The sequence below is a fragment of the Lonchura striata genome, chromosome 3 (genome assembly GCF_046129695.1).
Source record: "Lonchura striata isolate bLonStr1 chromosome 3, bLonStr1.mat, whole genome shotgun sequence".
Lineage (NCBI taxonomy): Eukaryota > Metazoa > Chordata > Aves > Passeriformes > Estrildidae > Lonchura > Lonchura striata.
Window position 1 is genome coordinate 112,245,404 of NC_134605.1, and position 22,063 is coordinate 112,267,466.

Below are 22,063 nucleotides of genomic sequence, written 5' to 3' on the forward strand. Positions count from 1 at the left end.
CCCTGAAAACCCGGGATTTCCCCCCAAAACCCGGGATTTTCCCTGAAAACCCGGGATTTCCCCCCAAAACCCGGGATTTCCCCCCAAAACCCGGGATTTCCCCCCAAAATCCCGGGATTTTCCCCCAAATCCCGGGATTTCCCCCCAAATCCCGGGATTTTCCCCCCAAAACCCGAGATTTCCCCCAAAACCCGGGATTTCCCCCAAAACCCGAGATTTCCCCCAAAACCCGGGATTTCCCCCAAAACCCGAGATTTCCCCCAAAACCCGGGATTTTCCCTGAAAACCCGGGATTTCCCCCCAAATCCCGGGATTTCCCCCCAAATCCCGGGATTTTCCCCCCAAATCCCGGGATTTTCCCCCAAATCCCGGTATTTTCCCCCAAATCCCGGGATTTCCCCCCAAAACCGGCCGCGCTCCCGGCGCGCTCCCGGCGCCCCCTGCTGGTTGCTATGGCAACCGCTCCCCTTGTGCAGCACGACGCTTTACGGCATTTCGCGACGGCGCGGGCCGGCGCTGCTTTACGGCAGCGCGGCGGCCTAGGCCGCGGGATCCGCCGGGATGAAGCAGAAAAGGAAAAAGGGAGAAGGTAAAAAATAAAAATAAGAATAAATAACGAGACCTGAGCGGCAGCAGCGGGTCCGGGGCAGGGGATGGAGCCGGGCACCGGCGGCGGTGGGAGCGGCGGGGGCTCGGCCTGGAGGAAAGGAGGCTCGGGGGGAACCGGGACGGGATGAGGAGAAGCGGCTTCAAAGTGTGCTGAGGGGGGAAAGGAGCGATTTATTGCCTAAAAACGGAACATTTCTGCCCTAAAACGGGGGGATTTATTGCCTAAAAACGGGGGGATTTATTGCCTAAAACGGGGGGATTTATTGCCTAAAACGGGGGGATTTATTGCCTAAAAACGGAACATTTCTGCCCTAAAACGGGGGGATTTATTGCCTAAAACGGGGGGATTTATTGCCTAAAAACGGAACATTTCTGCCCTAAAACGGGGGGATTTATTGCCTAAAACGGGGGGATTTATTGCCTAAAAACGGAACATTTCTGCCCTAAAACGGGGGGATTTATTGCCTAAAAACGGAACATTTCTGCCCTAAAACGGGGGGATTTATTGCCTAAGAACGGAACATTTCTGCCCTAAAACGGGGGGATTTATTGCCTAAAAACGGAACATTTCTGCTCTAAAACGGGGGGATTTATTGCCTAAAAACGGAACATTTCTGCTCTAAAACGGGGGAATTTATTGCCTAAAACGGGGGGATTTATTGCCTAAAACGGAACATTTCTGCTCTAAAACGGGGGGATTTATTGCCTAAAAACGGAACATTTCTGCCCTAAAACGGGGGGATTTATTGCCTAAAACGGGGGGATTTATTGCCTAAAAACGGAACATTTCTGCCCTAAAACGGGGGGATTTATTCCCTATAACGGGGGGATTTATTGCCTAAAAACGGAACATTTCTGCCCTAAAACGGGGGGATTTATTGCCTAAAAACGGAACATTTCTGCTCTAAAACGGGGGGATTTATTGCCTAAAAACGGAACATTTCTGCTCTAAAACGGGGGGATTTATTCCCTATAACGGATGGATTTATTCCCTATAACGGATGGATTTATTCCCTATAACGGGGGATTTATTCCCTATAACGGGGGGGATTTATTCCCTATAACGGATGGATTTATTCCCTATAACGGGGGGATTTATTCCCTATAACGGATGGATTTATTCCCTATAACGGATGGATTTATTCCCTATAACGGGGGATTTATTCCCTATAACGGATGGATTTATTCCCTATAACGGGGGATTTATTCCCTATAACGGGGGGATTTATTCCCTATAACGGATGGATTTATTCCCTATAACGGATGGATTTATTCCCTATAACGGATGGATTTATTCCCTATAACGGGGGATTTATTCCCTATAACGGGGGGGATTTATTCCCTATAACGGATGGATTTATTCCCTATAACGGGGGATTTATTCCCTATAACGGGGGGATTTATTCCCTATAACGGATGGATTTATTCCCTATAACGGATGGATTTATTCCCTATAACGGGGGATTTATTCCCTATAACGGGGGGATTTATTCCCTATAACGGATGGATTTATTCCCTATAACGGATGGATTTATTCCCTATAACGGATGGATTTATTCCCTATAACGGATGGATTTATTCCCTATAACGGGGGGGATTTATTCCCTATAACGGATGGATTTATTCCCTATAACGGGGGGGATTTATTCCCTATAACGGATGGATTTATTCCCTATAACGGATGGATTTATTCCCTATAACGGGGGGGATTTATTCCCTATAACGGGGGATTTATTCCCTATAACGGATGGATTTATTCCCTATAACGGGGGATTTATTCCCTATAACGGATGGATTTATTCCCTATAACGGGGGGATTTATTCCCTATAACGGATGGATTTATTCCCTATAACGGATGGATTTATTCCCTATAACGGATGGATTTATTCCCTATAACGGGGGATTTATTCCCTATAACGGATGGATTTATTCCCTATAACGGGGGGGATTTATTCCCTATAACGGATGGATTTATTCCCTATAACGGGGGGGATTTATTCCCTATAACGGATGGATTTATTCCCTTTAACGGATGGATTTATTCCCTATAACAGGGGGATTTTCCCTTTTTTTTCCCATTTTCCCCCATTTTTTCCCCATTTTTTCCCCATTTTTCCCCATTTTCCCTGTTTTTGCCCATTTTTGCCCATTTTCACCCCGTTTTTGCCACAGGGGAGCGCAGCCAGGCAGAGCTCAGGGTCATGGCCATCACTGACATCATCCAGCCGGGAAATCTGATTTTTCCCCGTTTTTTCCCCATTTTTTCCCCGTTTTTCCCCATTCTTTCCCCATTTTCCCCATTCTTTCCCCGTTTTTTTCCCATTTTTTCCCCATTTTTCCCCATTTTCACCCGTTTTCACCCCGTTTTTCCCGCAGGGGAGCGCAGCCAGGCGGAGCTGAAGGTCATGGCCATCGCTGACATACAACAGCCGGGAAATCTCTCATTTTCCCCATTCTTTCCCCGTTTTCCCCCATTTTTGCCCATTTTTGCCCGTTTTCACGTGTTTTCACCCCGTTTTTTCCGCAGGGGAGCGCAGCCAGGCGGAGCTGAGGGTCATGGCCATCGCTGACATAAACCAGCTGGGAAATCTCTCATTTTCCCCCATTTTTTCCCCGTTTTTCCCCCGTTTTTCCCCATTTTTTTGCTGTTTTTCGCCGTTTTTCCCATTTTTGCCCATTTTTGCCCGTTTTCACGTGTTTTCACCCCGTTTTTTCCGCAGGGGAGCGCAGCCAGGCGGAGCTGAAGGTCATGGCCATCGCTGACATAAACCAGCCGGGAAATCTCCAATTTTTCCCCATTTTTTCCCCGTTTTCCCCATTTTTTCCCCATTTTTTTGCTGTTTTTCACCGTTTTTCGCCGTTTTCGCCCATTTTTGCCCGTTTTCACGTGTTTTCACCCCGTTTTTTCCGCAGGGGAGCGCAGCCAGGCGGAGCTGAAGGTCATGGCCATCGCTGACATAAACCAGCCGGGAAATCTCCGATTTTTCCCCATTTTTCCCCCGTTTTTCCCCATTTTTTTGCCGTTTTTCCCCGTTTTTCCCCGTTTTTTCCCATTTTTGCCCATTTTTGCCCGTTTTCACGTGTTTTCACCCCGTTTTTTCCGCAGGGGAGCGCAGCCAGGCGGAGCTGAAGGTCATGGCCATCGCTGACATAAACCAGCCAGGAAATCTCCAATTTTTCCCCATTTTTTTGCTGTTTTTCACCGTTTTTCGCCGTTTTCGCCCATTTTTGCCCGTTTTCACGTGTTTTCACCCCGTTTTTTCCGCAGGGGAGCGCAGCCAGGCGGAGCTGAAGGTCATGGCCATCGCTGACATCATCCAGCAGCTGCTGGACGCGCAGCGCCAGGGGAAGGACGTGGACGTGAACAGGTCGGTGCCGCCGCTCCCGTTTCTTCCCTTTTTCACCCCAATTCTCACCCCGACCCACCAAAATCCCCAAATTTGGTGATTTTGGATTTTTGTGATGATTTTGTTGGGTTTTTTTTTGTGATTTTGGGGTTTTTTTGGATTTTTTTTGGTGATTTGGGGAGGTGATTTGAGTGATTTTTTTGTTAATTTTGGGTGGTTTTCCGTGATTCGAATTTTTTTATGATTTTGGAACTTTTTTTGAGGATTTTTGGGACTTTTTTGTGATTTCAGTGGTTTTTTTGGTAATTTGGGGAGGTTTTTGGTGATTTTAGGTGGTTTTATGGTGATTTTGGGGTTTTTTTTGTTAATTTTGGGTGGCTTTCGGTGATTCGAATTTTTTTATGATTTTGGAACTTTTTCTGAGGATTTTGGGGACTTTTTTGTGATTTCGGTGGTTTTTTTGGTAATTTGGGGAGGATTTTGGTGATTTTAGGTGGTTTTTTTTGGTGATTTTGGATGGCTTTCGGTGATTCGAATTTTTTACGATTTTGGAAGTTTTTTTGATGATTTTAGGGGCTTTTTTGTGATTTCGGTGGTTTTTTTGGTGGTTTGGGGAGTATTTTTTTGTGATTTGGGCTTTTTTTATGATTTTGGGAGGTTTTTTGGTGATTTGGGGGGTTTTTTGGATGATTCATGGAATTTTTTGGTGATTTTGGGGTTTTTTGATGATTTGGAGTGTTTCTTTGGGTGGTTTTGGGTGTTTTTTTGGTGATTTTGTGGTTTTTTTGGTGATTTGGGCGGGATTTCTTGAGATTTGGGTATTTTCTAATGATTTTGTCACTTTTTTGTTGATTTTTTTGTTCATTTTGGGTGGTTTTTGGTGATTTCATTTTTTATGATTTTTGGAACTTTTTTGTGATTTTGGTGGGATTTTGGTAATTTGGGGTGGTTGTTTTGGTGATTTTGGGGTTTTTTTAATTATTTTTGCTGTTTTTTGATGATTTGGGGAGGTTACTTGAGTGATTTTTGTTTTGGTGATTTGGGTGATTTTTTTATGATTTTGTCAATTTTGCTGATTTTTTTTTGTTATTTTGGGTGTTTTTTGGTGATTTGGAGAGGTTTTTTGATGATTTTTGGAGGTTTTTTGGTGATTTTGTGGTTTTTTAGTGATTTGAGGAGGTTTTTTGGTGATTTGGGTGGTTTTTAATGATTTTGTCACTTTTTTGTTGATTTTTTTTTCTTTATTTTGGGTGGTTTTTGGTGATTTGATTTTTTTATGATTTTGGGGACTTTTTTGTGATTTTGCTGGGTTTTTGGGAAATTTGGGATTGTTTTTTGGTGATTTGTGGAGGTTTTTTGGTGATTGTTGTGGCTTTTTTGTGATTTGGGGAGGTTTTTTGGTGAATTTGGATGTTTTTTGCTAATTTTGGTGTTTTTTTGTTGATTTTGGGTGGTTTTTGTCAATTTTGGGTGGGTTTTGTGTGATTTCAGGTGTTTTATGGTGAATGGGGTTTTCTGTGATTTTTGTTGTTTTTTTGGTAATGTTGCGTGTTTTTTGTTCATTTTGGGTGTTTTTTGATGATTTGAGTGGCTTTTTGATTATTTTAAATGTTTTTGTGATTTTTGGTTTTTTTTTGTGATTTGGGGAGGGTTTTTTATGATATGGGGAGTTTTTTTGGTGAGTTTGGGCTTTTTTGGTGATTTCAGGCGGTTTTTGTTTATTTGGGGATTTTTTTTTAATCTGGGGAGGTTTTTTGGTGATTTTTGTGGTTTTTTTGATGATTTTGGGTGGTTTTTTCTCATGATTTTGTGTGGTTTTTGATTTTGGTTATTTTTTTATGATTTTGTGTGGTTTTTTGATGATTTTGGGTGTTTTTTGGTGATTTTGGGACTTTTTGGTGATTTGGGGAGGTTTTTTGGTGATTTGGGGAAGTTTTTTGGCAATTTCGGGGTTTTTTTCTGATTTTGTGTGTTTTTTGGTAATTCGGGGAGGTATTTTGTGATTTTGGGTATTTTTTGGTAATTTGGGCGGGGTTGGTAATTTTTTGTGGTTTTTTTGGTGTTTTGGGTTTTTTTTTTGTGTTTTTGGTGGTTTTTTGTGATCTTGGGTGTTTTTTTGGGGATTTGGGGAGGTTTTTTTTGGTGATACTGTGGTTTTTTTAATGATTTTGGCTGTTTTTTATGATTTTGGCTGTTTTTTATGATTTTGTGCATTTTTTGATGCTTTGGGTTTTTTTTAATTATTTGGGTTGATTTTTGATCATTCTGGGTTTTTTTATGATTTTGGTTGGTTTTTACTGATTTTGGTTAGTTTTTAACGATTTTATGTGTTTTTTTCCCCATTTTTCCTATTTTTTCCCTATTTTTCCTATTTTTTCAAGTATTTCACACATTTTTTTTCATTCCCCTGTCCCTTCACCCTCCCTGTGTTTTTTGTGCCGATTTCTCTGCTTTTTTGCTGATTTTGGTTAGTTTTTTACCAATTTTATGTGGTTTTCTTCCCATTTTCATTATTTTTTTCTCGATTTTTCCTATTTTTTCCCGATTTTTCCTATTTTTTCAACAATTTCACACATTTTTTCCATTCCCCTGTCCCTTCAAAATCCCTGTGTTTTCCGTGCCGATTTCTCTGCTTTTTGCTGATTTTGGTTGCTTTTTTAAGATTTTGGTTGCTTTTTTACCAATTTTATGTCGTTTTTTCCCTGTTTTCATTATTTTTCCCACGATTTTTCCCATTTTTTCCACAATTTCACCCATTTCTCCCATTCCCCCGTCCCTTCCCAGTCCCTGTGTTTCCGTGCCGATTTCTCTGCTTTTTTTGCTGATTTTGGTTTGTTTTTTAAGATTTTGGTTAGTTTTTTAGCAATTTTATGTGTTTTTTTCCCTATTTTCCCTTTTTTCCCATCTATTCCACACATTTTTAAATTCCCCCGTCCCTTCACACTCCCTGTGTTTCTGTGCCAATTTTTGTGTTTTTCACCGATTTTGGTTAGTTTTTTACCAATTTTACGTGTTTTTTTTTCCCGATTTTTCCCATTTTTTCAACTATCTCACCCATTTTATTTCCATTCCCCGTCCCCTCCCTGTTCCCGGTGTTTTTGGTGCCGATTTCTGTTTTTCACCGATTTTGGTTAGTTTTTTACCAATTTTACATGTTTTTTTTTCCTGATTTTTCCTATTTTCCCCATTTTTTCAACTATCTCCCCCATTTTATTTCCATCCCCCGTCCCTTCACTCTCCCTGTGTTTTGTGCCGATTTCTGTTTTTCACCGATTTTGGTTAGTTTTTTCCCAATTTTACGTGTTTTTCCCCCCATTTTCCCAACAATCTCCCCCATTTTATTTCCATCCCCGTCCCCTCCCAGTTCCCTTTGTTTTTTGTGCCAATTTCTGTTTTTCACCGATTTTGCTTAGTTTTTTAGCAATTTTACATGTTTTTTTTCCTGATTTTTCCTATTTTTTCAACTATCTCACCCATTTTTTTTCATTCCCCTATCCCTTCGCCCTCCCTGTGTTTTTGTGCCGATTTCTCTGTTTTTCACCAATTTTGGTTAGTTTTTTCCCAATTTTACATGTTTTTTCCCCCATTTCCCCAACAATCTCCCCCATTTTATTTCCACCCCCGTCCCCTCCCAGTTCCCTTTGTTTTTTGTGCCAATTTCTGTTTTTCACCGATTTTGGTTAGTTTTTTACCAATTTTACGTGTTTTTTTTTCCTGATTTTTCCTATTTTTCACATTTTTTCAACTATCTCCCCCATTTTATTTCCATCACCCGTCCCTTCACTCTCCCTGTGTTTTGTGTTGATTTCTCTGTTTTTCACCGATTTCGGTTAGCTTTTTCCCAATTTTACGTGTTTTTTCCCCCCATTTTTCCAACAATCTCCCCCATTTTATTTCCACCCCATCCCCTCCCAGTTCCCTTTGTTTTTTTGTGCCGATTTCTGTTTTTCACCAATTTCGGTTACTTTTTTCCCCCATTTTATTTCCACCCCGTCCCCTCCCAATCCCCGGTGTTTTTTGTGCCGATTCGTGTTTTTCACCAATTTCGGTTACTTTTTTCCCCCCATTTTCCCAACAATCTCCCCCATTTTATTTCCACCCCGTCCCCTCCTAGTCCCCGGTGTTTTTTGTGCCAATTTCTCTGTTTTTCACCAATTTCGTGTAGTTTTTTCCCAATTTTACATGTTTTTTCCCCATTTCCCCAACAATCTCCCCCATTTTATTTCCACCCCATCCCCTCCCAATCCCCGGTGTTTTTGTGCCGATTTCTCTGTTTTTCACCGAATTTGGTTAGTTTTTTACCAATTTTTCATGGTTTTCCCCCATTTCCCCAACTATCTCCCCCATTTTATTTCCACTCCCGTCCCCTCCCAATCCCCGGTGTTTTTTGTGCTGATTTCTCTGTTTTTCACTGATTTTGGTTAACTTTTTCCCAATTTTACGTGTTTTTTCCCCCATTTCCCCAACAATCTCCCCCATTTTATTTCCACCCCGTCCCCTCCCAGTCCCCGGTGTTTTTTGTGCCGATTTCTGTTTTTCACCGATTTTGGTTAGTTTTTTACCAATTTTACGTGGTTTTTTTCCCTATTTTCCCAATTTTTCCAACTATCTCACCCATTTTATTTCCATCCCCCGTCCCTTCACTCTCCCTGTGTTTTTGTGCCGATTTCTGTTTTTCACCAATTTTGGTTCGTTTTTTCCCCCATTTTATTTCCACCCCGTCCCCTCCCAGTTCCCTTTGTTTTTGGTGCCGATTTCTGTTTTTCACCGATTTCGTGTAGTTTTTTCCCAATTTTACGTGTTTTTCCCCCCATTTCCCCAACAGTCTCCCCCATTTTATTTCCACCCCCGTCCCTTCACTCTCCCTGTGTTTTTGTGCCGATTTCTCTGTTTTTCACCGTTTTCGGTTACTTTTTTCCCCCATTTTATTTCCACCCCGTCCCCTCCCAGTCCCCGGTGTTTTTTGTGCCAATTTCTCTGTTTTTCACTGATTTTGGTTCGTTTTTTCCCAATTTTACGTGGTTTTTCCCCCCATTTTTCCAACAATCTCCCCCATTTTATTTCCACCCCGTCCCCTCCCAATCCCCGGTGTTTTTTGTGCCAATTCGTGTTTTTCACCAATTTTGGTTAGTTTTTTACCAATTTTACGTGGTTTTTTTCCCTATTTTCCCAATTTTTCCAACAATCTCACCCATTTTATTTCCATGCCCCGTCCCTTCACTCTCCCTGTGTTTTTGTGCCGATTTCTCTGTTTTTCACCAATTTTGGTTACTTTTTTCCCCCCATTTCCCCAACAATCTCCCCCATTTTATTTCCACCCCCGTCCCCTCCCAGTTCCCTTTGTTTTTGTGCCGATTTTGGTTAACTTTTTCCCAATTTTACGTGTTTTTCCCCCCATTTCCCCAACAGTCTCACCCATTTTATTTCCATCCCCCGTCCCTTCACTCTCCCTGTGTTTTTGTGCCGATTTCTGTTTTTCACCAATTTTGGTTCGTTTTTTCCCCCATTTTATTTCCACCCCGTCCCCTCCCAGTTCCCTTTGTTTTTGGTGCCGATTTCTGTTTTTCACCGATTTCGTGTAGTTTTTTCCCAATTTTACGTGTTTTTCCCCCCATTTCCCCAACAATCTCCCCCATTTTATTTCCACCCCCGTCCCCTCCCAGTTCCCTTTGTTTTTGTGCCGATTTTGGTTAACTTTTTCCCAATTTTACGTGTTTTTTCCCCCCATTTTCCCCAACAATCTCCCCCATTTTATTTCCACCCTGTCCCTTCCCAGTCCCCGGTGTTTTTTGTGCCGATTTCTGTTTATCACCAATTTTGGTTAGCTTTTTCCCAATTTTACGTGTTTTTTCCCCCATTTTCCCAACTGTCTCACCCATTTTATTTCCATCCCTGTCCCCTCCCAGTTCCCTTTGTTTTTTGTGCCGATTTCTCTGTTTTTCACCAATTTTGGTTCGTGTTTTCCCAATTTTATGTGTTTTTTCCCCCCATTTCCCCAACAATCTCCCCCATTTTATTTCCACCCCGTCCCCTCCCAATCCCCGGTGTTTTTTGTGCCGATTTATGTTTTTCACCAATTTCGGTTACTTTTTTCCCCCCATTTCCCCAACAATCTCCCCCATTTTATTATTAACATTTATTACTAACATTTATTACGTTTTTTGGGCTGATTTCTGCGTTTTCCCCGTGTCTGCTCCCCGCAGGCTGCGCAGCGCGGCGGCGGCGCGCGTGGGGCTGCGCTCGCAGCCGCGCCGGGTGGAGCTGCTGGCCGCGGTGCCGCCGGCGCAGCGGGACCTGCTGCTGCCCCTCCTCAGGGCCAAGCCCGTCCGCACGGCCAGCGGGGTCAGAAAATCCCTTTTTCCCCAATTTTCACCCCAAAATCCCGCGGGAATCGCAGCAAACGGAGACGCGGAAGTCGAGGGGGAGACCAGGGAAAAGGCCTTGGGGTGTGGGGTGTGGGGTGTGGGGTTTGGGGTTTGGGGTTTGGGGTTTTTGGGGTTTTTGGGGTTTGGGGTTTGGGGTTTGGGGTTTTTGGGGTTTTTGGGGTTTGGGGTTTGGGGTTTGGGGTTTTTGGGGTTTGTGGTTTTTGGGGTTTGGGGTTTGGGGTTTGGGGTTTTTGGGGTTTGTGGTTTTTGGGGTTTGGGGTTTGGGGTTTGGGATTTGGGGTTTGGGGTTTGGGGTTTGGGGTTTGGGGTTTTTGGGGTTTGGGGTTTGGGGTTTGGGGTTTGGGGTTTTTGGGGTTTGGGGTTTGGGGTTTGGGGTTTGGGGTTTTTGGGGTTTGGGGTTTGGGGTTTGGGGTTTGGGGTTTTTGGGGTTTGGGGTTTTTGGGGTTTGGGTTTTGGGGTTTGGGGTTTTTGGGGTTTGGGGTTTTTGGGGTTTTTGGGGTTTGGGGTTTGGGGTTTTTGGGGTTTGGGGGGTTTGGGGTTTTTGGGGTTTGGGGTTTGGGGTGTGGGGTTTGGGGTTTGGGGGTTTTGGGGTTTTTGGGGTTTGGGGTTTTTGGGGTTTTGGGGTTTGGGTTTTTTGGGGTTTGGGGTTTGGGATTCGAGGTTTGGGGTTTGGGGTTTGGGGGTTTGGGGTTTTTGGGGTTTTTGGGGTTTGGGGTTTGGGGTTTGGGATTCGAGGTTTGGGGTTTGGGGTTTTTGGGGTTTGGGGTTTGGGGTTTTTGGGGTTTGGGGTTTTTGGGGTTTGGGATTTGGGGTTTGGGGTTTGGGGTTTTTGGGGTTTTTGGGGTTTGGGGTTTTTGGGGTTTGGGGTTTTTGGGGTTTGGGGTTTTTGGGGTTTGGGGTTTGGGGTTTGGGGTTTGGGGTTTTTGGGGTTTTGGGATTTCGGGTTTTTGGGGTTTGGGGTTTGGGGTTTTTGGGGTTTGGGGTTTGGGGTTTTTGGGGTTTGGGGTTTTTGGGGTTTGGGGTTTGGGGTTTTTGGGGTTTGGGATTTGGGATTTTTGGGGTTTGGGGTTTGGGGTTTGGGATTTGGGGTTTGGGGGTTTTGGGGTTTGGGGTTTTTGCGGTGTGGGGTTTGGGGTTTGGGGTTTGGGATTTGGGGTTTTTGGGATTTGGGGTTTTTGGGGTTTGGGGTTTGGGGTTTGGGGTTTGGGGTTTTTGGGGTTTGGGGTTTGGGGTTTTTGGGGTTTGGGGTTTGGGGTTTGGGGTTTTGGGGTTTGGGATTTGGGGTTTGGGGTTTTGGGGTTTGGGGTTTGGGGTTTTGGGGTTTGGGGTTTGGGGTTTGGGGTTTGGGGTTTGGGGTTTTTGGGGTTTGGGGTTTGGGGTTTTTGGGGTTTGGGGTTTGGGGTTTTTGGGGTTTGGGGTTTGGGGTTTTTGGGGTTTGGGGTTTTTGGGGTTTGGGGTTTGGGGTTTTTGGGGTTTGGGGTTTTTGGGGTTTGGGGTTTTTGGGGTTTGGGATTTGGGGTTTGGGGTTTGGGATTTTTCAGATTTGAGATTTGGGGTTTGTGATTTTTGGGATTTGGGATTTTTGGGGTTTGGGGTTTGGGGTTTGGGGTTTGGGGTTTGGAGTTTGGGGTTTGGGGTTTTTGGGGTTTTTGGGGTTTTGGGGTTTGGGGTTTGGGGTTTGGGATTTGGGGTTTGGGGTTTGGGGTTTGGGGTGTGGGGTGTGGGGTGTGGGGTTTGGGGTTTTTGGGGTTTGGGATTTTTGGGGTTTGGGGTTTTTGGGGTTTGGGGTGTTTGGGGTTTGGGATTTGGGGGGTTTGGGGTTTGGGGTTTGGGGTTTTTGGGGTTTGAGGTTTGGGGTTTTTGGGGTTTGGGATTTTTCAGATTTGAGATTTGGGGTTTGTGATTTTTGGGATTTGGGATTTTTGGGGTTTGGGGTTTTGTGTTTGGGGTTTGGGGTTTGGGGTTTTTGGGGTTTGGGGTTTTTGGGGTTTGGGGTTTGGGGTTTTTGGGGTTTGGGATTTGGGGTTTGGGGTTTTTGGGGTTTGGCGTTTGGGGTTTTTGGGGTTTGGCGTTTGGGGTTTTTGGGGTTTTTGGGGTTTTTGGGGTTTTTGGGGTTTGGGGTTTGGGGTTTGGGGTTTTTGGGGTTTGGGGTTTTTGGGGTTTTTGGGGTTTGGGGTTTTTGGGGTTTGGGGTTTGGGGTTGGGGGTTTTTGGGGTTTGGGGGGTTGGGGGTTTGGGGTTTGGGGTTTTTGGGGTTTTTGGGGTTTGGGGTTGGGGGTTTTTGGGGTTTGGGATTTGGGGTTTGGGGTTTTTGGGGTTTGGGGTTTGGGGTTTTTGGGGTTTGGGGTTTGGGATTTGGGGTTTGGGGGTTTTGGGGTTTGGGGTTTTTGCGGTGTGGGGTTTGGGGTTTGGGGTTTGGGATTTGGGGTTTTTGGGATTTGGGGTTTTTGGGATTTGGGGTTTGGGGTTTGGGGTTTGGGGTTTGGGGTTTGGGGTTTGGGGTTTGGGGTTTGGGGTTTGGGGTTTGGGGTTTTTGGGGTTTGGGGTGTGGGGTTTGGGGTTTGGGGTGTTTGGGGTTTGGGGTTTGGGGTTTGGGGTTTGGGGTTTTTGGGGTTTGGGGTTTGGGGTTTGGGGTTTTTGGGGTTTGGGGTTTTTGGGGTTTGGGGTTTGGGGTTTGGGATTTGGGGGGTTTGGGGTTTGGGGTTTGGGGTTTTTGGGGTTTGAGGTTTGGGGTTTTTGGGGTTTGGGATTTTTCAGATTTGAGATTTGGGGTTTGTGATTTTTGGGATTTGGGATTTTTGGGGTTTGGGGTTTTGTGTTTGGGGTTTGGGGTTTGGGGTTTTTGGGGTTTGGGGTTTGGGGTTTGGGGTTTTTGGGGTTTTTGGGGTTTGGGGTTTTTGGGGTTTGGGGTTTGGGGTTTGGGGTGTGGGGTGTGGGGTGTGGGGTTTGGGGTTTTTGGGGTTTGGGGTTTTTGGGGTTTGGGGTTTGGGGTTTTTGGGGTTTGGGGTTTGGGGTTTGGGGTGTGGGATTTGGGGTTTGGGGTTTTTGGGGTTTGGGGTTTGGGGTTTGGGGTTTGGGGTTTGGGGTTTGGGGTTTGGGGTTTTTGGGGTTTGGGGTTTGGGGTTTGGGGGGTTTGGGGTTTTTGGGGTTTGGGGTTTGCGGTTTGGGGTTTGGGGTTTGGGGTTTGGGGGTTTGGGGTTTGGGGTTTGGGGATTGGGGTTTGGGGTTTTTGGGGTTTGGGGTGTTTGGGGTTTGGGGTTTCGGGTTTGGGATGTTTGGGATTTGGGATTTTTCAGATTTGAGATTTGGGGTTTGTGATTTTTGGAATTTGGGATTTTTGGGGTTTGGGGTTTTGTATTTGGGGTTTGGGGTTTTTGGGGTTTGGGGTTTGGGGTTTGGGGTTTGGAGTTTTTGGGGTTTGGGGTTTGGGGTTTGGGGTTTTTGGGGTTTGGGGTTTTTGGGGTTTGGGGTTTGGGGTTTTTGGGGTTTGGGGTTTTTGGGGTTTGGGGTTTTTGGGGTTTTTGGGGTTTGGGGTTTGGGGTTTGGGGTTTGGGGTTTTTGGGGTTTGGGGTTTGGGGGTTTGGGGTTTGGGGTTTGGGATTTGGGGTGTTTGGGGTTTGGGGTTTGGGGTTTGGGGTTTCGGGTTTCGGGTTTGGGATTTGGGAATTTTGGGGTTTGGGGTTTGGGGTTTTTGGGGTTTGGGGTTTGGGGTTTTTGGGGTTTTTGGGGTTTGGGATTTGGGGTTTGGGGGGTTTGGGGTTTGGGGTTTTTGCGGTGTGGGGTTTGGGGTTTGGGGTTTGGGGTTTGGGGTTTGGGGTTTTTGGGGTTTGGGGTTTTTGGGGTTTGGGGTTTGGGGTTTGGGGTTTTTGGGGTTTGGGGTTTTTGGGGTTTGGGGTTTGGGTTTGGGGGGTTTGGGGTTTTTGGGGTTTGGGGTTTGGGGTTTGGGATTTGGGGTTTTTGGGATTTGGGGTTTGGGGTGTGGGGTTTTTGGGGTTTGGGGTTATTGGGGTGTGGGGTTTGGAGTTTTTGGGGTTTGGGGTTTGGGGTGTAGGGTTTTGGGGTTTGGGGTTTGGGGTTTTTGGGGTTTGGGGTTTGGGGTTTGGGGTTTTGGGGTTTTTGGGATTTGGGGTTTGGGGTTTTTGGGGTTTGGGGTTTGGGGTTTGGGGTTTGGGGTTTTTGGGGTTTGGGATTTGGGGTTTGGGGTTTGGGGTTTTTGGGGTTTGGGGTTTGGGGTTTGGGGTGTGGGGTTTGGGGTTTGGATTTGGGGTGTGGGGTTTGGGGTTTGGGGTTTGGGGTTTGGGGTTTGGGGTTTTTGGGGTTTGGGGTTTTTGGGGTTTGGGGTTTGGGGTTTGGGGTTTTTGGGGTTTGGGGTTTTTGGGGTTTGGGGTTTGGGTTTGGGGGGTTTGGGGTTTTTGGGGTTTGGGGTTTGGGGTTTGGGATTTGGGGTTTTTGGGATTTGGGGTTTGGGGTGTGGGGTTTTTGGGGTTTGGGGTTATTGGGGTGTGGGGTTTGGAGTTTTTGGGGTTTGGGGTTTGGGGTGTAGGGTTTTGGGGTTTGGGGTTTGGGGTTTTTGGGGTTTGGGGTTTGGGGTTTGGGGTTTTGGGGTTTTTGGGATTTGGGGTTTGGGGTTTTTGGGGTTTGGGGTTTGGGGTTGGGGGGTTTGGGGTTTTTGGGGTTTGGGGTTTGGGGTTTGGGGTTTGGGGTTTTTGGGGTTTTGGGTTTTTGGGGTTTGGGGTTTGGGGTTTGGGGTTTTTGGGGTTTGGGGTTTTTGGGGTTTTGGGTTTTTGGGGTTTTGGGTTTGGGGTTTGGGGTTTTTGGGGTTTGGGGTTTTGGGGTTTTGGGGTTTGGGGTTTGGGGTTTGGGGTTTGGGGTTTGGGGTTTTTGGGGTTTGGGGTTTGGGGTTTGGGATTTGGGGTTTTTGGGGTTTTTGGGGTTTGGGGTTTGGGGTTTGGGGTTTTTGGGGTTTTGGGTTTTTGGGGTTTGGGGTTTGGGGTTTGGGGTTTTTGGGGTTTTTGGGGTTTGGGGTTTTTGGGGTTTGGGGTTTTTGGTGTTTGGGGTTTGGGGTTTGGGGTTTTTGGGGTTTGGGGTTTGGGGTGTTTGGGGTTTGGGGTTTGGGGTTTTTGGGGTTTGGGGTTTGGGGTTTGGGGTTTGGGGTTTGGGGTTTGGGGTTTTTGGGGTTTTTGGGGTATGGATTTGGGGTTTGGGGTTTGGGGTTTTTGGGGTTTGGGGTTTTTGGGGTTTGGGGTTTGGGGTTTGGGGTTTGGGGGGTTTGGGGTTTTTGGGGTTTGGGGTTTGGGGTTTTTGGGGTTTGGGGTTTGGGGTTTGGGGTTTTTGGGGTTTGGGATTTGGGGTTTGGGGTTTGGGATTTGGGGTTTTTGGGGTTTGGGGTTTGGGGTTTTTGGGGTTTGGGGATTGGGGTTTGGCGTTTGGGGTTTGGGGGTTTTGGGGTTTTTGGGGTTTGGGGTTTGGGGTTTTTGGGGTTTGGGGTTTGGGGTTTGGGGTTTTTGGGGTTTGGGGTTTGGGGTTTGGGGTTTTTGGGGTTTGGGATTTGGGGTTTGGGGTTTGGGATTTGGGGTTTTTGGGGTTTGGGGTTTGGGGTTTTTGGGGTTTGGGGATTGGGGTTTGGCGTTTGGGGTTTGGGGGTTTTGGGGTTTTTGGGGTTTGGGGTTTGGGGTTTGGGGTTTGGGGTTTTTGGGGTTTGGGGTTTGGGGTTTGGGGGGTTTGGGGTTTTTGGGGTTTGGGGTTTGCGGTTTGGGGTTTGGGGTTTGGGGTTTGGGGGTTTGGGGTTTGGGGTTTGGGGATTGGGGTTTGGGGTTTTTGGGGTTTGGGGTGTTTGGGGTTTGGGGTTTCGGGTTTGGGATGTTTGGGATTTGGGATTTTTCAGATTTGAGATTTGGGGTTTGTGATTTTTGGAATTTGGGATTTTTGGGGTTTGGGGTTTTGTATTTGGGGTTTGGGGTTTTTGGGGTTTGGGGTTTGGGGTTTGGGGTTTTTGGGGTTTGGGGTTTTTGGGGTTTGGGGTTTGGGGTTTTTGGGGTTTGGGGTTTTTGGGGTTTGGGGTTTTTGGGGTTTTTGGGGTTTGGGGTTTGGGGTTTGGGGTTTGGGGTTTTTGGGGTTTGGGGTTTGGGGGTTTGGGGTTTGGGGTTTGGGATTTGGGGTGTTTGGGGTTTGGGGTTTGGGGTTTGGGGTTTCGGGTTTCGGGTTTGGGATTTGGGAATTTTGGGGTTTGGGGTTTGGGGTTTTTGGGGTTTGGGGTTTGGGGTTTTTGGGGTTTTTGGGGTTTGGGATTTGGGGTTTGGGGGGTTTGGGGTTTGGGGTTTTTGCGGTGTGGGGTTTGGGGTTTGGGGTTTGGGGTTTGGGGTTTGGGGTTTTTGGGGTTTGGGGTTTTTGGGGTTTGGGGTTTGGGGTTTGGGGTTTTTGGGGTTTGGGGTTTTTGGGGTTTGGGGTTTGGGTTTGGGGGGTTTGGGGTTTTTGGGGTTTGGGGTTTGGGGTTTGGGATTTGGGGTTTTTGGGATTTGGGGTTTGGGGTGTGGGGTTTTTGGGGTTTGGGGTTATTGGGGTGTGGGGTTTGGAGTTTTTGGGGTTTGGGGTTTGGGGTGTAGGGTTTTGGGGTTTGGGGTTTGGGGTTTTTGGGGTTTGGGGTTTGGGGTTTGGGGTTTTGGGGTTTTTGGGATTTGGGGTTTGGGGTTTTTGGGGTTTGGGGTTTGGGGTTTGGGGTTTGGGGTTTTTGGGGTTTGGGATTTGGGGTTTGGGGTTTGGGGTTTTTGGGGTTTGGGGTTTGGGGTTTGGGGTGTGGGGTTTGGGGTTTGGATTTGGGGTGTGGGGTTTGGGGTTTGGGGTTTGGGGTTTGGGGTTTGGGGTTTTTGGGGTTTGGGGTTTTTGGGGTTTGGGGTTTGGGGTTTGGGGTTTTTGGGGTTTGGGGTTTTTGGGGTTTGGGGTTTGGGTTTGGGGGGTTTGGGGTTTTTGGGGTTTGGGGTTTGGGGTTTGGGATTTGGGGTTTTTGGGATTTGGGGTTTGGGGTGTGGGGTTTTTGGGGTTTGGGGTTATTGGGGTGTGGGGTTTGGAGTTTTTGGGGTTTGGGGTTTGGGGTGTAGGGTTTTGGGGTTTGGGGTTTGGGGTTTTTGGGGTTTGGGGTTTGGGGTTTGGGGTTTTGGGGTTTTTGGGATTTGGGGTTTGGGGTTTTTGGGGTTTGGGGTTTGGGGTTTGGGGGGTTTGGGGTTTTTGGGGTTTGGGGTTTGGGGTTTGGGGTTTGGGGTTTTTGGGGTTTTGGGTTTTTGGGGTTTGGGGTTTGGGGTTTGGGGTTTTTGGGGTTTGGGGTTTTTGGGGTTTTGGGTTTTTGGGGTTTTGGGTTTGGGGTTTGGGGTTTTTGGGGTTTGGGGTTTTGGGGTTTTGGGGTTTGGGGTTTGGGGTTTGGGGTTTGGGGTTTGGGGTTTTTGGGGTTTGGGGTTTGGGGTTTGGGATTTGGGGTTTTTGGGGTTTTTGGGGTTTGGGGTTTGGGGTTTGGGGTTTTTGGGGTTTTGGGTTTTTGGGGTTTGGGGTTTGGGGTTTGGGGTTTTTGGGGTTTTTGGGGTTTGGGGTTTTTGGGGTTTGGGGTTTTTGGTGTTTGGGGTTTGGGGTTTGGGGTTTTTGGGGTTTGGGGTTTGGGGTGTTTGGGGTTTGGGGTTTGGGGTTTTTGGGGTTTGGGGTTTGGGGTTTGGGGTTTGGGGTTTGGGGTTTGGGGTTTTTGGGGTTTTTGGGGTATGGATTTGGGGTTTGGGGTTTGGGGTTTTTGGGGTTTGGGGTTTTTGGGGTTTGGGGTTTGGGGTTTGGGGTTTGGGGGGTTTGGGGTTTTTGGGGTTTGGGGTTTGGGGTTTTTGGGGTTTGGGGTTTGGGGTTTGGGGTTTTTGGGGTTTGGGATTTGGGGTTTGGGGTTTGGGATTTGGGGTTTTTGGGGTTTGGGGTTTGGGGTTTTTGGGGTTTGGGGATTGGGGTTTGGCGTTTGGGGTTTGGGGGTTTTGGGGTTTTTGGGGTTTGGGGTTTGGGGTTTTTGGGGTTTGGGGTTTGGGGTTTTTGGGGTTTTTGGGGTTTTGGGTTTTTGGGTTTGGGGTTTGGGGTTTGGGGTTTGGGGTTTGGGGTTTGGGGTTTGAGGTTTTTGGGATTTGGGGTTTTTGGGGTTTGGAGTTTGGGGTTTGGGGTTTGGGGTTTGGGGTTTGGGGTTTGCGGTTTGGGGTTTTTGGGGTTTGGGGTTTTTGGGATTTGGGGTTTTTGGGATTTGGGATTTGGGGTTTTTGGGATTTTTGGGATTTGGGATTTGGCATTTTTGGGATTTGGGGTTTTTGGGATTTGAGGTCATTCCACCCCAAAATACGCCCCCAGGGGAGAGGGGATTGTGGTGGGTCCCGCTGGGGCTCTGCAGCAGACGGGTTAATTCAGTTTATTGTGGGTCAGCTCAGTCTGAGTATCCCCCAAGTTTGTGCTGAAATCACCCAATTTGGTAAATCAGACCTAATTCTTTATATCAGACCCCAATTTGTACTGAAATAATCTAAATCTGCATATCCGGCCCCAATTTATACTGAAATCACCCAATTTTTTATATCAGACCGAATTCTTTATATCAGACCCCAATTTATATTGAAATAATCTAAATTTGCATATCAGAGCCAAAATTATACTGAAATCATCTAATTTTTTTTTAATCAGGCCTAATTTTTTATATCAGACCCCAGTTTATACTGAAATAACCAAAATCTGCATATCTGACCCCAATTAATACTGAAATAATCTAAATTTGCATATCTGACCCCAATTAATACTGAAATAATCTAAATTTGCATATCACACCCCAATTTTTACTGAAATAACCAAAATCTGCATATCTGACCCCAATTAATACTGAAATAATCTAAATTTGCATATCTGACCCCAATTTTTACTGAAATAACCAAAATCTGCATATCTGACCCCAATTTCCCTGGGAATCCCTGAGCTAATTCCACCAATTTCCCTGGAATTTTGGGAATTCCCGAGCCAATTCCACCAATTTCCCTGGAATTTTGGGAATTCCCGAGCCAATTCCACCAATTTCCCTGGAATTTTGGGAATCCCTGAGGTAATTCCACCAATTTCCCTGGAATTTTGGGAATTCCTGATCTAATTCCATCAATTTCCCTGGAATTTTGGGAATTCCCGAGGTAATTCCTCCAATTTCCCTGGAATTTTGGGAATTCCCGAGCCAATTCCTCCAATTTCCCTGGAATTTTGGGAATTCCTGATCTAATTCCTCCAATTTCCCTGGAATTTTGGGAATTCCCGAGCCAATTCCACCAATTTCCCTGGAATTTTGGGAATTCCCGAGCCAATTCCACCAATTTCCCTGGAATTTTGGGAATTCCGGAGCCAATTCCTCCAATTTCCCTGGAATTTTGGGAATTCCCGAGCCAATTCCACCAATTTCCCTGGAATTTTGGGAATTCCCGAGCCAATTCCTCCAATTTCCCTGGAATTTTGGGAATCCCTGAGCTAATTCCACCAATTTCCCTGGAATTTTGGGAATTCCCGAGCCAATTCCTCCAATTTCCCTGGAATTTTGGGAATTCCCTGAGGTAATTCCACCAATTTCCCTGGAATTTTGGGAATTCCCGAGCCAATTCCACCAATTTCCCTGGAATTTTGGGAATTCCCTGAGGTAATTCCACCAATTTCCCTGGAATTTTGGGAATTCCCGAGCCAATTCCTCCAATTTCCCTGGAATTTTGGGAATTCCCGAGCCAATTCCCGGTTTTCCGGCAGGTGGCCGTGGTGGCCGTGATGTGCAAACCCCACCGCTGCCCCCACATCAACTTCACCGGCAACATCTGCGTGTGAGTAGGGATTAAATTCCATTTTCTAGGTCAAAATTCAGTTTATTCCTTCCCCCAAAATCCCCAAAAATTCAATTTATTCCTTCCTCTAAAATCCCCAAATATTCAATTAATTCCTTCCACTAAAATCCCCAAAAATTCAATTTATTCCGTCCTTTAAAATCCCCAAAAATGCAATTTATTCCTTCCCCGAAAATCCCCAAATAATTCAATTTATTCCTTCCATTAAAATCCTCAAAAATTCAATTTATTCCTTTCCCTATAATCCCAAAAAATTCAATTTATTCCTTCCATTAAAATCCCCCAAAAATTCAATTTATTCCTTTCATTATAATCACCAAAAATTTAATTTATTCCTTCCTTTAAAATCCCCCAAAAATTCAATTTATTCCTTTCATTATAATCCCAAAAAATTCAATTTATTCCTTTCACTAAAATCCCCAAAAAATCAATTTATTCCTTCCATTAAAATCCCCAAAAATTCAATTTATTCCTTTCACTAAAATCCCCAAAAATTCAATTTATTCCTTCCATTAAATACCCCAAATATTTCAATTTATCCCTTCTTTTAAAATCCCCAAAAATTCAATTTAATCCTTCCATTAAAATCCCCAAAAATTCAAATTATTCCTTCCTTTAAAATCCCCAAAAATTCAAATTATTCCTTCCATGAAAATCCCCAAAAATTCAATTTATTCCTTCCATGAAAATCCCCAAAAATTCAATTTATTCCTTTCACTAAAATCCCCAAAAATTCAATTTATTCCTTCCATTAAAATCCCCAAATAATTCAATTTATTCCTTCCCCTAAAATCCCCAAAAATTCAAATTATTCCTTCCATTAAAATCCCCCAAAAATTCAATTTATTCCTTCCACTAAAATCCCCAAAAATTCAATTTATTCCTTCCACTGAAATCCCCAAAATTTCAATTTATTCCTTCCTCCAAAATCCCCAAAAATTCAATTTATTCCTTCCTTTAAAATCCCCAAAAATTCAATTTAATCCTTCCATTAAAATCCCCAAAAATTCAATTAATTCCTTCCACTAAAATCCCCAAAAATTCAATTTATTCCTTCCTTTAAAATCCTCAAAAATTCAATTTAATCCTTCCATTAAAATCCCCCAAAATTCAATTTATTCCTGCCATGAAAATCCCCAAAAATTCAATTTATTCCTTCCATTAAAATCACCAAAAATTTAATTTATTCCTTCCATTAAAATCCCCAAAAATTCAATTTATTCCTTCCCCTAAAATCCCCAAAAATTCAATTTATTCCTTCCTTTAAAATCCCCCAAAAATTCAAATTATTCCTTCCCCTAAAATCCCCCAAAAATTCAAATTATTCCTTCCCCTAAAATCCCCAAAAATTCAATTTATTCCTTCCTTTAAAATCCCCCAAAATTCAATTTATTCCTTCCCCCAAAATCCCAAAAAATTCAATTTATTCCTTCCATTAAAATCCCCCAAAATTCAATTTATTCCTTCCATTAAAATCCCCAAAAATTCAAATTATTCCTTCCATTAAAATCACCAAAAATTTAATTTATTCCTTCCTTTAAAATCCCCAAAATTTCAATTTATTCCTTCCTCCAAAATCCCCAAAAATTCAATTTATTCCTTCCTGTAAAATCACCAAAAATTTAATTTATTCCTTCCACTAAAATCCCCAAATAATTTAATCTATACCTTCCATTAAAAACCCCAAAAATTCAATTTATTCCTTCCACTATAATCCCCAAATAATTCAATTTATTCCTTCCTTTAAAATCCCCCAAAATTCAATTTATTCCTTCCATTAAAATCCCCAAAAATTGAATTTATTCCTTCCCCTAAAATCCCCAAAAATTCAATTTATTCCTTCCACTAAAATCCCGAA

At 44.8% G+C, this 22,063-nt stretch overlaps 1 protein-coding gene across 1 annotated transcript in view; it reads left to right on the forward strand.

The window, feature by feature from the left end:
- The first annotated feature begins 474 nt into the window (after nt 1-474).
- Nucleotides 475-22,063, forward strand: part of LOC110484570 (elongator complex protein 3-like) — a 30,336-nt gene continuing 8,747 nt past the window's right edge. The window contains exons 1-4 of the mRNA XM_077781774.1: nt 475-589; nt 3,879-3,978; nt 10,161-10,299; nt 20,114-20,184. Of these exons, the coding sequence (XP_077637900.1) occupies nt 562-589; nt 3,879-3,978; nt 10,161-10,299; nt 20,114-20,184 (338 nt within the window). The 5' untranslated portion in view covers nt 475-561. The remainder of the gene's footprint in view (nt 590-3,878; nt 3,979-10,160; nt 10,300-20,113; nt 20,185-22,063) is intronic.